A 14,264-nucleotide genomic window follows, 5' to 3' on the forward strand; every position below is an offset into this window, starting at 1 on the left:
TCTACGCTGGGTATTTGCTTTACACCCTGATTGTGCAATTGTTGGTACAAACACACAGGAAGTTGTACCCCTGTCTTCATAACAAATGCTTTTTTGTGGAGATGAATGCAAAATGAATTTTCAAATTGGCACCTGCTAATGTCGAACAGACACTGCACCAGACATGGTAACATATGGCTTTCATTAACCAATGACTGAATCCCGTTTGCTAGTGTTTTGCACACCAACACTCAGCTGTTTTTGAAGTGAGGAGTGACAACTGCCTGAAATAGTCATCGAATCGAACAACTTGCATAATTACACTACATATTCTCACAGATTACTTGTATTTAATGGGAATATCAGAAAGCACTTACTGGTACAACAATCTCCCTCTATCTCTTGCATTCATCTTTCCCCACTGCCCATTTTCAAACGCATCTTTGGCTGCTGCCACAGCTTTATCAACATCTGCATCCGATGAATACGACACCTCACAGATCACCTGCCGGAACAATCCCATGAATTTATTAACCCACTAGCCTGGTATCACTCTACATTTACAGGCCGTTACAAATCGCAAGTATCACCATTTTCGTTAGTTATATGGTTGTCACCATCAGTTATTTATAGGACAAAGATTACAATAATATTGTCCTACCTAAAGATTCTAGTTTATTTTGTCGTATGAATGAGCTTCACTGAAAGATCTGCTACTCACGGATCCGTCGGTGGGATTGATGGTGTTGTATGTCTTTCCATTCTCCGAATTTATAAACCTGCCATCGATGAAGCATTGGTGTGGCATTTTCACAGTCATGTCATTTATATCCATCGTAACCTTAAAATTAGAACCAAATTATCATAAAGATCTTTACTCAGAACCGTCTGGAAAGGTGGTTTTGGAAATTCTTTCGGAATTTCTGAAGTACAATCGCAAACGATTAACAAAGTAAACAGCGGTTTAGAAATTCAAAGATGGTGGAGAGGTCAGAGGCTTCTCAAATGATGCATGAAAGCTGCAACTTTAATAAGGTTCAAAAATGTCTTCATTCTAAGAGCTGCAGACAGACCAATCACACTACTGACTGGAATGGGGCTAGTCAGGTGCGATCGTAATGATAGGTCTCCCTCTGTATATCAGAGACTGGGACACTAACCAGTCTACTGATCAATAAACAGATATCGTAGTACTTACATAATCCACCTCCAGCTCCTCCTCTTTATCTTCTCCTCTCAGTTTTCTCACAACCATCTGAATGAAATCCTCGAACTTTGTTGCCATGTAAACATCTTCATTCTGCAGCTGCAGGTCACTGCATTTCTGTTTGATTTCTTCAACCAGCCTAAGCATACACCAATGTTTTTAATTATGCTGAGCTCATTTTATAAAGTACTTCAGAAAGAAAAGTGTTCTCATAAGAACTCGTTCTTAACCATTAAAGGTCCTCCAACAGTGATTAAGATGCATCTAGTCCTTGTCAGCACATTTCTAGTGAGAATCAATACATTCCTGATTCACAGGGACAAGCCACCATCATTTCATCATCTGTACACAACAATATGCAGGATAGTTACAGATGTTAAAATTGTAATGTTCCTGATCATTTCATTATGTGGAGAGATGAATGATCACCAGGGGTCACATGTTCAACACATTTAGATAAGTTGTGATAATTCACTGCAGCTCACAGATACTGGATCCATTTACCTGTGGGCTAAAGCTGACAGATATTGGATCCATTCACCTGTGGGCTAAAGCTGACAGATATTGGATCCATTTACCTGTGGGCTAAAGCTGACAGATATTGGATCCATTTACCTGTGGGCTAAAGCTGACAGATACTGGATCCATTTACCTGTGGGCTAAAGCTGACAGATATTGGATCCATTTACCTGTGGGCTAAAGCTGACAGATATTGGATCCATTCACCTGTGGGCTAAAGCTGACAGATATTGGATCCATTCACCTGTGGGCTAAAGCTGACAGATATTGGATCCATTTACCTGTGGGCTAAAGCTGACAGATATTGGATCCATTTACCTGTGGGCTAAAGCTGACAAGTGCCAATATTACATTAAAATGAAAATCAGCTATTTGCTGAAATTTAATGTTGATGCAGATTTCATATAAACAAAATAATGTGGGTTATAGGATCACTACTGGTTGCAGGTAGGATATCAGGGCATTAGTCAATATGTAACTGGTAGTATAGGTCTATCAGTGAGTTATTGTATTACTGTTGATTATGAAAGGAATCTGACTGTTACCATTATTAGTTATCAATATTTTGTGCAGAATCGGCAAAAAGTGGTCAATACACTTTATAAATGGAATTGGGTTTTCATGTGTTAGTGCTATCAGTGAGATGCTGAAGTGCTTACTGTGTCCTGCACATAGCTCCACACAAATGGCCAAAGTAAGTTTAAAAAGAGTATGAAAATTACCTGACCACATCCATCGAAGCTGCTCCAGATTTGAAGAAATCTGTGGAATCCTCAATGGCACCAACGTTGCTGAGAATTCCTTTCCAGATGGCCTGGAACACAGTAAAAATAAACAAATTAAGGTGTGTGCATAAAAGAACAACCTCTATTCTAGACGGATGCTGCAGTGAGCCGAGGGTCCCCAGCTCTCCCGGAATGACCGGGAATTTCCCGGAATTGGGGATTCCTCCCCCGAGTACTGCCTCCAGCGGCCCAGGGAGCAGAGTGATTAAACCTTCCCAACACCCCCCAGGGGGAGAAGAGTGATTAAACCTTCCCAACACACCCCCCCGCCCCCCCGGGGGAAGAGTGATTAAACCTTCCCAACACACCCCCCCGCCCCCCCGGGGGAAGAGTGATTAAACCTTCCCAACACACCCCCCCGCCCCCCCCGGGGGAAGAGTGATTAAACCTTCCCAACACACCCCCCCCGCCCCCCCCGGGGGAAGAGTGATTAAACCTTCCCAACACACCCCCCCCGCCCCCCCCGGGGGAAGAGTGATTAAACCTTCCCAACACACCCACCCCGCCCCCCCCGGGGGAAGAGTGATTAAACCTTCCCAACACCCCCCAGGGGGAGCAGAGTGATTAAACCTTCCCAACACCCCCCAGGGGGAGAAGAGTGATTAAACCTTCCCAACCCACCCCCCCGCGGGAAGAGTGATTAAACCTTCCCAACCCACCCCCCCGCCCCCCCGGGGGAAGAGTGATTAAACCTTCCCAACACACTCCCCCGCCCCCCCGGGGGAAGAGTGATTAAACCTTCCCAACCCCCCCCCCCCCACACCGGGGGAAGAGTGATTAAACCTTCCCAACCCCCCCCCCCCCACACCGGGGGAAGAGTGATTAAACCTTCCCAACACACCCCCCCGCCCCCCCCGGGGGAAGAGTGATTAAACCTTCCCAACACACCCCCCCGCCCCCCCCGGGGGAAGAGTGATTAAACCTTCCCAACACACACCCCCGCCCCCCCGGGGGAAGAGTGATTAAACCTTCCCAATCCCCCCCCCCCACACCGGGGGAAGAGTGATTAAACCTTCCCAACACCCCCCCACACCGGGGGAAGAGTGATTAAACCTTCCCAACACCCCCCCACACCGGGGGAAGAGTGATTAAACCTTCCCAACACCCCCCCCCAGGGGGAAGAGTGATTCAACCTTCCCAACACCCCGCCCCCCCGGGGGAAGAGTGATTAAACCTCTTGCCCCCACCCCCGCCTCACCACCCTGCTCATGGGAGGGCTCCTGGTTCTTGGAGCTTCTCACACGACAGCTGCTGGCGCGAAACCACAGCAAAAGTACCCGGGGTAGAGTTTATGTTTTCGGTGCAATCGGGAAATTGCGCCCAAATTGCACTGATTCGGTTACAGATCAAGTTTCCAATAAAAATCATTTGAATAATCACAAGCATAAAATCTTCCATGAAGCAGTGCAATCGGGCAGTGGAACAGAACGTGATTATTTTTTATTTTTTTCTTTCCATTAAGAAGTATCCCTCGATGTATTTAAGAGTAGTGACCTGGTGCAGTTTTATTGATACAACTGGTTTATCACAAAAAATAAGCATTTTTATTAAGGGTGTCATCCTCCACCTGTGAATAACCTGATTTAAAATCAGTAAAAATGACTTAAAAAAACTATACTGAACCATTTACTCATTGGTCAAGTCAATTTCTTAGTAAATTAAATATTTTTTTATATGAAAAATCTTTTAAAACGAGCCTCTAGTGCCTGTGCACCTAAGAAAATGAGCCCAATTTGAAGAACCTTCCCGAACCGAACCAACAGAGTTGGTAACCTTAAGTGAGCCTACGATATAACAGTTTGGCATTCCACTTACCCACAGGTTGACTTTTTTTAAACTCCTCACCTATACTACTAATTCCAGTAGGACAGCTGGCCCATTCCAAAATATAACTGACACTCTCTGTAATGAGTTCCTTCAGCTCCTGATAAACAGAACTTACTGTCCATACAATCTGGTTCTCCTCAGACTTACACTGGCAGATGTTACTCAAAGATTAAAGATTTTATTTGAAAAATCAAAAAATCACAGAAGGAGGCCATTTGGCCCATTGTACCAGAAGGCATTTGATAAAGTCCCACATAAGAGACTGTTAGCTAAGATAGTAGCCCATGGAATCGAGGGAAAAGTACGGACTTGGTTAGGAAGTCAACAGAGAGTAGGGATAATGGGTAGGTACTCACATTGGCAGGATGTGACTAGTGGAGTCCCGCAGGGATCTGTCTTGGGGGTCTCAATTATTCACAATATTTGTTAACGACTTAGATGAAGGCATAGAAAGTCTCATACCTAAGTTTGCCGATCACACAAAGATTGGTGGCAAACATAAAATTATAAAGGGATATTGATAGATTAGGTGAATGGGCAAAACTGTGGCAAATGGAATTCAATGTAGGAAAATGTGAGGTCATCCACTTTGGATCAAAAAAGGATAGAACAGGGTACTTTCTAAATGGTAAAAAGTTAAAAACAGTGGATGTCCAAAGGGACTTAGGGGTTCAGGTACATAGATCATTGAAGTGTCATGAACAGGTGCAGAAAATAATCAATAAGGCTAATGGAATGCTGGCCTTTATATCTAGAGGACGAGAGTACAAGGGGGCAGAAGCTATGCTGCAGCTATACAAAACCCTGGTTAGACCGCACCTGGAGTACTGTGAGCAGTTCTGGGCACCGCACCTTCGGAAGGACATATTGGCCTTGGAGGGAGTGCAGCGTAGGTTTACTAGAATGATACCCGGACTTCAAGGGTTAAGTTACGAGGAGAGATTACACAAATTGGGGTTGTATTCTCTCGAGTTTACAAGGTTAAGGGGTGATCTGATCGAAGTTTATACGATAGTAAGGGGAACAGATAGGGTGGATAGAGAGAAACTATTTCTGCTGGTTGGGGATTTTAGGAGTAGGGGGCACAGTCTAAAAATTAGAGCCAGACCTTTCAGGAGTGAGATTAGAAAACATTTCTACACACAAAGGGTGGTAGAAGTTTGGAACTCTTTTCCGCAAACGGCAATTGATACTAGCTCAATTGCTAAATTTAAATCTGAGATAGATAGCTTTTTGGCAACCAAAGGTATTAAGGGATATGGGCCAAAGGCAGGTATATGGAGTTAGATCACAGATCAGCCATGATCTTATCAAATGGCAGAGCAGGCACGAGGGGCTGAATGGCCTACTCCTGTTCCTATGTTCCTATGTGCTAGTGTTGGCTCTTTGAAAGAGCTCTCCAATTAGTCCCACTTCTCTGTTTTTTCCCCATAGCCCTGTAAATTTCTCTTTTTCTAGTATTTATCCAATTCTGTTTGAAAGTTACTAGTCAATCTGTTTCCACCACCCTTTCAGGCAGTGTGTTCCAGATCATAACAACTCGCTGGGTAAAAATATTTTTCATCGACATAGGTAGAACTAGGAATGAGGTTCTGCTAAGACAATTTGAGGAGCTAGGGTCTAAATTAATAAGCAGAATATCAAAGGGAATAATCTCTGGTTACTACCTGAGCCACGTGCAAATTGGCATAGGGACAAACAAATCAGAGAGTTAAATCATAGAATCATAGAAGTTACAACATGGAAACAGGCCCTTCGGCCCAACATGTCCATGTCGCCCAGTTTATACCACTAAGCTAGTCCCAATTGCCTGCACTTGGCCCATATCCCTCTATACCCATCTTACCCATGTAACTGTCCAAATGCTTTTTAAAAGACAAAATTGTACCCGCCTCTACTACTGCCTCTGGCAGCTCGTTCCAGACACTCACCACCCTTTGAGTGAAAAAATTGCCCCTCTGGACCCTTTTCTATCTCTCCCCTCTCACCTTAAATCTATGCCCCCTCGTTATAGACTCCCCTACCTTTGGGAAAAGATTTTGACTATCTACCTTATCTATGCCCCTCATTATTTTATAGACTTCTATAAGATCACCCCTTAACCTCCTACTCTCCAGGGAAAAAAGTCTCAGTCTATCCAACCTCTCCCTATAAGTCAAACCATCAAGTCCCAGCAGCATCCTCGTAAATCTTTTCTGCACTCTTTCTAGTTTAATAATATCCTTTCTATAATAGGGTGACCAGAACTGTACACAGTATTCCAAGTGTGGCCTAACTAATGTCTTGTACAACTTCAACAAGACATCCCAACTCCTGTATTCAATGTTCTGACCAATGAAACCAAGCATGCCAAATGCCTTCTTCACCACCCTATCCACCTGTGACTCCACTTTCAAGGAGCTATGAACCTGTACTCCTAGATCTCTTTGTTCTATAACTCTCCCCAATGCCCTACCATTAACGGAGTAGGTCCTGGCCCGATTCGATCTACCAAAATGCATCACCTCACATTTATCTAAATTAAACTCCATCTGCCATTCATTGGCCCACTGGCCCAATTTATCAAGATCCCGTTGCAATCCTAGATAACCTTCTTCACTGTCCACAATGCCACCAATCTTGGTGTCATCTGCAAACTTACTAACCATGCCTCCTAAATTCTCATCCAAATCATTAATATAAATAACAAATAACAGCGGACCCAGCACCGATCCCTGAGGCACACTGCTGGTCACAGGCCTCCAGTTTGAAAAACAACCGTCTACAACCACCCTCTGTCTTCTGTCGTCAAGCCAATTTTGTATCCAATTGGCTACCTCACCTTGGATCCCGTGAGATTTAATGCGTGGCTCAAAGAGTGGTGTGAGGGACAGGGGTTTCAATTCATGGGGCACTGGCACCAGTACTGGGGAAAGAGGGAGCTGGTCTGATGGGACGGGCTCCACTTAAACCAGGCTGGGACCAGCGTCTTGGAGAATCAAATAATTAGGGCTGTGGACAGGGCTTTAAACTAAATAGGGGGAGGGGAGGAGTCAGGTGAGGGGAAATTTAGAAATCTAATGAGAAAAGTTAAGGCAGTGAGAACAGTGTAGTGATTTGGGTAAAGATAAGCAGAGTGTGGCAGGAAGGGACAGAGAGTTTACCAATAATAGTGCAACAACAAGTAAGGTCAAAGCAGGGAAAAATGGTAAAAAGTCAAAATTAAAGACTCTTTATCTGAATGCACGGAGCATTCGTAACAAGATAGATGAATTAGTTGCATAAATAGAGATAAATGGGTTTGATCTAATAGCCATTACATAGATGTGGTTGTAAAGTGACCAAGGTTGGGAACTAAATATTCTAGGGTACATGATATTTGGAAAAGACAGGCAGAATGGAAAGGGAGGGGGTGCAGCCCTAATAATAAAGGATGAGATAAGGACCATGGTGACAAAGGACCTTGGCTCAGAGGATCAGGAAGTAGAATCAGTACGGGTGGAAATAAGAACTAACAAGGGGCAGAAAACACTGGTGGGAGTAGTTTATAGGCCCCCTAATAGAAGCTATACCATTGGACAGAGTATGAATCATGAAATAATAGGAGTTTGTAACAAAGGCAATGCAGTAATTATGGGGGACTTTAATCTGCATATAGACTGGGCAAATCAAATTGGCAAAGGTAGTTTGAAGGACGAGTTCCTGGAATGTATTCGAGACTGTTTCCTAGAGCAATACATCATGAAACCAACCAGGGGACAGGCTATTTTAGATCTTGTATTGTGTAATGAGATAGGGTTAATTAGTAATCTTACAGTAAAAGAACCTCTGGGAAAGAGTGATCATAATATGATAGAATTTCACATTGAGTCTGAAAGTAACGTACTTAAGTCAGAAACTAGAGTCTTAAACTTAAATAAAGCCAATTACATCGGTATGAGGGGCGAGTTGTCAAACGTAGATTGGGAAATTAAATTAAACAGTTTGACAGTTGAAAAGCAATGGCAAACATTTAAAGAAATATTTCAATATTCTCAACAAATATACATTTCATTGAGAAATAAAAACTCCATGGGAAAAGTGATCCATCCGTGGCTAACTAAAGAAGTTAAGGAGAGTATTAGATTAAAAGAAGAGGCCTATAATGTTGCCATGAAGAATAATAAGCCTGGGGATTGGGAGAGTTTTAGAAACTAGCAAAGGACAACCAAAAAATTGATAAAAAGAGAGAAAATAGAATATGAAAGTAAACTAGCAAGAAATATAAAAACAGATTGTAAGAGCTTCTACAAGTATGTAAAAAGGAAGAGAGTAGCAAAAGTAAATGTTGGTCCCTTAGAGGCTGAGACAGGAGAAATTATAATGGGGAATCAGGAAATGGCAGATGCGGAAAACAAGTATTTTGTATATAACAAATATTTTTGTGTCTTCACAGTAAAAGAAACAAAAACTATACCAAAAATAATGGGGAACCAAGGGGCAAATGAGAGTGAGGAACTTAAAACAATTAATATCACTAGAGAAAAAGTACTGGACAAACTAATGGGACTAAAAGCCGTCAAATCCCCTGAACCTGATGGCCGACATCCTGGGGTTTTAAAAGAGGTGGCTGCAGAGATAGTGGATGCATTGGTTATGAACTTCCAAAATTCTCTTGATTCTAGAATGGTCCCAGTGGATTGGAAGGTAGCAAATGTCACCCCGCTATTCAAGAAAGGAGAGGAAGAGAAAACAGGGAACTACAGGCCAGTTAGCCTGACGTCGGTCGTCGTGAAAATGCTGTAATCCATAAATAAGGAAGTGATAACAGGGCACTTAGAAAATCATATGATAGTCAGAGTGAACATGGTTTTATGAAAGGGAAATCATGTTTGACAAATTTATTAGAGTTCTTTTGAGGATGTGACGAGCAGGGTAGATAAAGGGGAACCAGTGGATGTAGTATATTTGGATTTTCAAAAGGCATTCGATAAGATGCCACATAAAAGATTAGGAATCTTACAACACCAGGTTATAGTCCATAATCTCCGAAAGCTTGTGATTTTAAAATAAATTTGTTGGACTATAACCTGGTGTTGTAAGATTCCTTACATTTGTCCACCCCAGTCCATCACCGGCATCTCCACAACATAAAAGATTGTTACACAAGGTAAGGGCTCATGGGGTTCGGGGTAATATATTAGCATGGATAGGGGATTGGTTAACGGACAGAAAACAGAGAGTAGGGATAAATTCTCAGGTTGTCAGGCTGTAACTAGTGGGGTGCCACAAGGATCGGTGCTTGGGCCTCAGCTATTTACAATCTATATTAATGACTTGGATGAAGGGACCGAGTGTAATGTATCCAAGTTTGCTGACGATACAAAGCTCCCACCGAAAGTAAGCTGTGAGGAGGACACAAAGAATCTGCAAAGGGATATAGACAGGTTAAGTGAGTGGGCAAGAAGGTGGCAGATAGAGTATAATGTGAGGAAATATGAGGTTATTCACTTTGGTAGGAAGAATAGAGAAACAGAATATTTTTTAAATGGTAAGAAACTATTCAATGTTGGTGTTCGGAGAGACTTCAGTGTCCTCGCACAAGAAACACAAAAAGTTAGTATGCAGGTACAGCCAGCAATTAGGAAGGCAAATGGCATGTTGGCCTTTATTGCAAGGGGGTTGGAGTACAAGAATAAGGAAGTCTTACTACAGTTGTACAGGGCTTTGGTGAGACCTCACCTGGAGAACTGCATAGAGTTTTGGTCTCCTTATCTAAGGAAGGATATACCTGCCTGAGAGGCAGTGCAATGAAGGTTCACTAGATTAATTCCTGGGATGAGAGGGTTGTCCTATGAAGAGATAATGAATAGAATGGGCCTATACTCTCTGGAGTTTAGAAGAATGAGAGGTGATCTCATTGAAACATATAAGATTCTGAGGCGGCTTGAACAGGGTAGATGCTGAGAGGTTGTTTCCCCTGGCTGAAGAGACTAGAACAGGGGCATAATCGCAGGATAAGGGGTCGGCCATTCGACTGAGATGAGGAGGAATTTCTTCACTCAATGGGTTGTGAATCTTTGGAATTCTCTACCACAGAGGGCTGTGGATGTTGAGTCATTGAATATATTCAAGGCTGAGATGGATAGATTTTTGGACTCATGGGGAATCAGGGATATGGGGATCGGGCGGGAAAGTGGAGTTGAGGTCGAAGATCAGCCATGATCTTATTCAAAGCAGGCTCGAGGGGCTGTATGGCCTACTCCTACGCCTATTTCTTATGTTCTTATCTCCCCTCTGGTTCTTTTGCCAATTACCTTAAATCTGTGTCCTCTGGTTACCGACCCTGGAAATAGTTTCTCCTTATTTATCCTATTAAAACCCTTCATAATTTTGAACACATCTATTAAATCTCACCTTAACATTCTCTGCTCTAAGGAGAACAATCCCAGCTTCTCCAGTCTCTCCACATAACTGAAGTCCCTCATCCCTGGTGCCATTCTAGTAAATCTCTTCTGCGCCCTGACATCCTTCCTAAAGTGTGGTGCCCAGAATTGGACGCAATACTCTAACTGAGACCTAACCAGTGTTTTATAAAAGGTTTTTCATGGCAACAACAACTTGCATTTATATAGTGCCTTTAATGTAGTAAAACGTTCCAAGGCGCTTCACAGTAGCGTTATCAAATTTGACACCGAGTCACATAAAGTGATATTAAGACAGGTGACCAAAAGCTTAGTCAAAGAGGTAGGTTTTAAGGAGGGTCTTATAGGAGGAGAGAGAGGTAGACAGGCGGAGAGGTTTAGGGAGGGAATTCCAGAGCTTAGGGCCCAGGCAGCTGAAGGCATAGCCATCAATGGTGGAGTGATTAAAATCGGGGATGTGCAACAGGCCAGAATTGGAGGAGCGCAGAGATCTGGAGGGGGTTACAGAGATAGGGAGGGGCGAGGCCATGGAGGGATTTGAAAACAAGGATGAGAATTTTAAAATCAGGGAGTTGCCAGACCAGGAGCCAATGTAGGTCAGCAAGCACAAGCACGATCACAGAATTATACTGAAATTTGTTACAGCTAGAAACATTCAAAAGTCTCCCCTACGGTGTGCATTTTCATAGTAAAGGAAGTAAGTTAGAATTGGGAGCAATTAGTAAATGAAAATAAACATTTGAATAAAAAAAAATCGAAGGTCATCTCTCGAGTATATCAACTCAGTCACTATGGTATCTAATTGTATTTCGAATAACCCGAATACCTTTACCCTAATTAACTACATTAATGAATTATTCCAAACATTTATCAAAACGTACAATGAACTACTGGTTTAATGGCAGTGACTGTTCTTTAGGCAATTACTGCAGCCATCTTGTAAAGTCCCATAAACAGCAACGAGACCAATGATCAGTTGGTTGAGGGGTGAATGTCGGATAGGACACCAGGAGAACACCCTGCTAACTTGACTTTTGTTCTAAATTTACTTTGCACTAATTCACCACACTTGACACAACTGTGTTTAACCCTCCTCCACTCTACCCCTCCACCGTGCCAACCAACAACTATTTGGATTTTTCTGCATGTCGTGCAGAACATCCTTATGATAATGTGTCACAAACAGTTCCAGTGGATGCACTAGACTGTCAGATAGAGGGGGTCAGGTAACAAACACCTACAATGAGAAACACATTTTGGAAAAGTAAATACACTGTACCTTTATATCCTCAGCAATCTTCTTTTCTTCTTCTGTCAGTTCCACAGCGACAGTGTCACCAGAAGAGAAATATCTGGAGGCGGGAATCATTTTCCCGTCTTCAAACTGAAGGTTTCGAACCACCAGCTGCAAAAATCAATGGTCATCACTGATCTAATATTGCAAATACAGATGTTCCACCAAAAGCACAGAATGACTTTGCTGCCTTCTACATGCACTGCCACTCATAGTAAACCAAAAGCTCCGATCCCTGGCCTCTGCTGTGTAAGAGGCCAACTCAGCTAGGCCAGTGTTGAGACACTTTACAATCAATTTCAGAGACTTAGAGCTGGGAAGCTGGCTCTCCAAATCCCACCCCTCCTGTTGGAAGGTGCTTGTGTGGACAGTACCCAGCAGTGATCTGAGAGTCTCCGTAAGTCCACTGACACTATCTGAGTTCAATCGTGCAGAATGGGCAGTGGGTGCAGCATAGAGGGAGTTGTACCATTGAACTAGCACTTTAAGAGGAGGGGGGAAAACTGAAAAAATAAAATTCTTTGAGAAAAAGTACAAAGATATTTGGATATGGAGCAGCTTCATTTAGTGAATAAGAACTCCATTAATATCCAGATGCTCATTTCTATCCTTACACGCCTACAAACCGGCTTTAAAAAAAGCTTTCAGAAACAAATACTTTGGCCTGTTACTATCGTTAGTTCTCAACCAATTACATTTCATGACCAAACTTTCTTTACTTTTTCATAAAGCTTGGTTGTGATTACTTTTAATGTAAGAGTTGATTTGGAGAAAGCAATTACATCTCCACAGGGCTCAGCAGAATTTCAGAAGTCTTAGATTAAGAAACACCCATCTCATGATTACAATAGGTCAGTGTAACAGAGTCTTACCATATTTCCATCATTGCCGAAGAGCAGCAGTCCATCGTTGGTTACCAGGCCAGGCTTGCTGGCACCACTCACCTCCAATGGCTGGCCTGATGGTATCGCACCTTTATACATGGATGAACCATACAAAGTGACTGCCTGAAATGGGCAAGAAACAGTGCACAACGCTTACTGGTATACTGTAGAAACCAACGAATCCCTCGACTATGCAAAAAATTAACACTTACCATTCTTTAGATTAGAAAACTCAACAGCAATCAGACACTGCCCTTTGTAATATATTGTATAATGTATTCTCAGCAATTGTGATCACCTGACTCAGGTTTCCTGATTTGATCTCGGTTTGATCTGCCACCTGGTGGCAAACTAACAGTGTACGGTCAACAATTGACATAACATTCTACAAACGCGTGTGGCCTGAGGACATCCTGACATGTCCTGCTGGTGTTCCAGCCTCTGACAATCCTGACGGAGCCATGGATCATCACTGATGGAGCAGGTAGTGAACACACCTGTATCCAATTCCTGCTACAATCCCTTTCAATATTCCAGGACCTCCAACCAACACTATACACCAGATACATCGACGACATTTTCTTTCTATGGACCCACGGCGAAGAATCACTAAAGAGACTACACGATAACGTTAACAAGTTCCATCCCACCATCAAGCTCACCATGGACTACTCCTCAGAATCAGTTTCTTTCTTGGACACACGAATCTCCATCAAAGATGGGCACCTCAGCACCTCACTCTACCGCAAGCCCACAGACAACCTCACGATGCTCCACTTTTCCAGCTTCCACCCAAACCACGTCAAAGAGGCCATCCCCTATGGACAGGCCCTGCGAATACACAGGGTCTGCTCAGACGAGGAGGAACGCGATGGACACCTACAGATGCTGAAAGACGCCCTAGTAAGAACGGGATATGACGCTCGACTCATCGATCGACAGTTCCGACGGGCCACAGCGAAAAATCGCATAGACCTCCTCAGAAGACTAACACGGGACGCAACCAACAGAGTATCCTTCGTCCTCCAGTACTTCCCCGGAGCGGAGAAACTACGCCATGTTCTCCGCAGCCTTCAACATGTCATCAATGAGGACAAACACCTCGCTATGGCCATCCCCACACCTCCACTACTCGCCTTTAAACAGCCACCCAACCTCAAACAGACCATCGTTCGCAGCAAATTACCCAGCTTTCAGGAGAACAGCGTCCACGACACCACACAACCCTGCCACGGTAACCTCTGCAAGACATGCCAGATCATCGACACAGATACCACCATCACATGAGAGGACACCACCCACCAGGTGCATGGTTCATACTCCTGTGACTCGGCCAACGTTGTCTACCTCATACGTTGCAGGAAAGGATGCCCCAGAGCATGGTAC

At 43.3% G+C, this 14,264-nt stretch overlaps 1 protein-coding gene across 1 annotated transcript in view; it reads right to left on the reverse strand.

The window, feature by feature from the left end:
• Positions 1-14,264, reverse strand: part of LOC137341487 (mitochondrial 10-formyltetrahydrofolate dehydrogenase-like) — a 145,659-nt gene that overhangs the window by 71,678 nt on the left and 59,717 nt on the right. The window contains exons 7-12 of the mRNA XM_068004594.1: positions 12,867-13,001; positions 11,980-12,105; positions 2,428-2,519; positions 1,178-1,325; positions 701-820; positions 357-484 (exon numbers count right to left, since the gene is read on the reverse strand). Of these exons, the coding sequence (XP_067860695.1) occupies positions 357-484; positions 701-820; positions 1,178-1,325; positions 2,428-2,519; positions 11,980-12,105; positions 12,867-13,001 (749 nt within the window). The remainder of the gene's footprint in view (positions 1-356; positions 485-700; positions 821-1,177; positions 1,326-2,427; positions 2,520-11,979; positions 12,106-12,866; positions 13,002-14,264) is intronic.

This window comes from Heptranchias perlo, chromosome 24 (genome assembly GCF_035084215.1).
Source record: "Heptranchias perlo isolate sHepPer1 chromosome 24, sHepPer1.hap1, whole genome shotgun sequence".
Taxonomy (NCBI): domain Eukaryota; kingdom Metazoa; phylum Chordata; class Chondrichthyes; order Hexanchiformes; family Hexanchidae; genus Heptranchias; species Heptranchias perlo.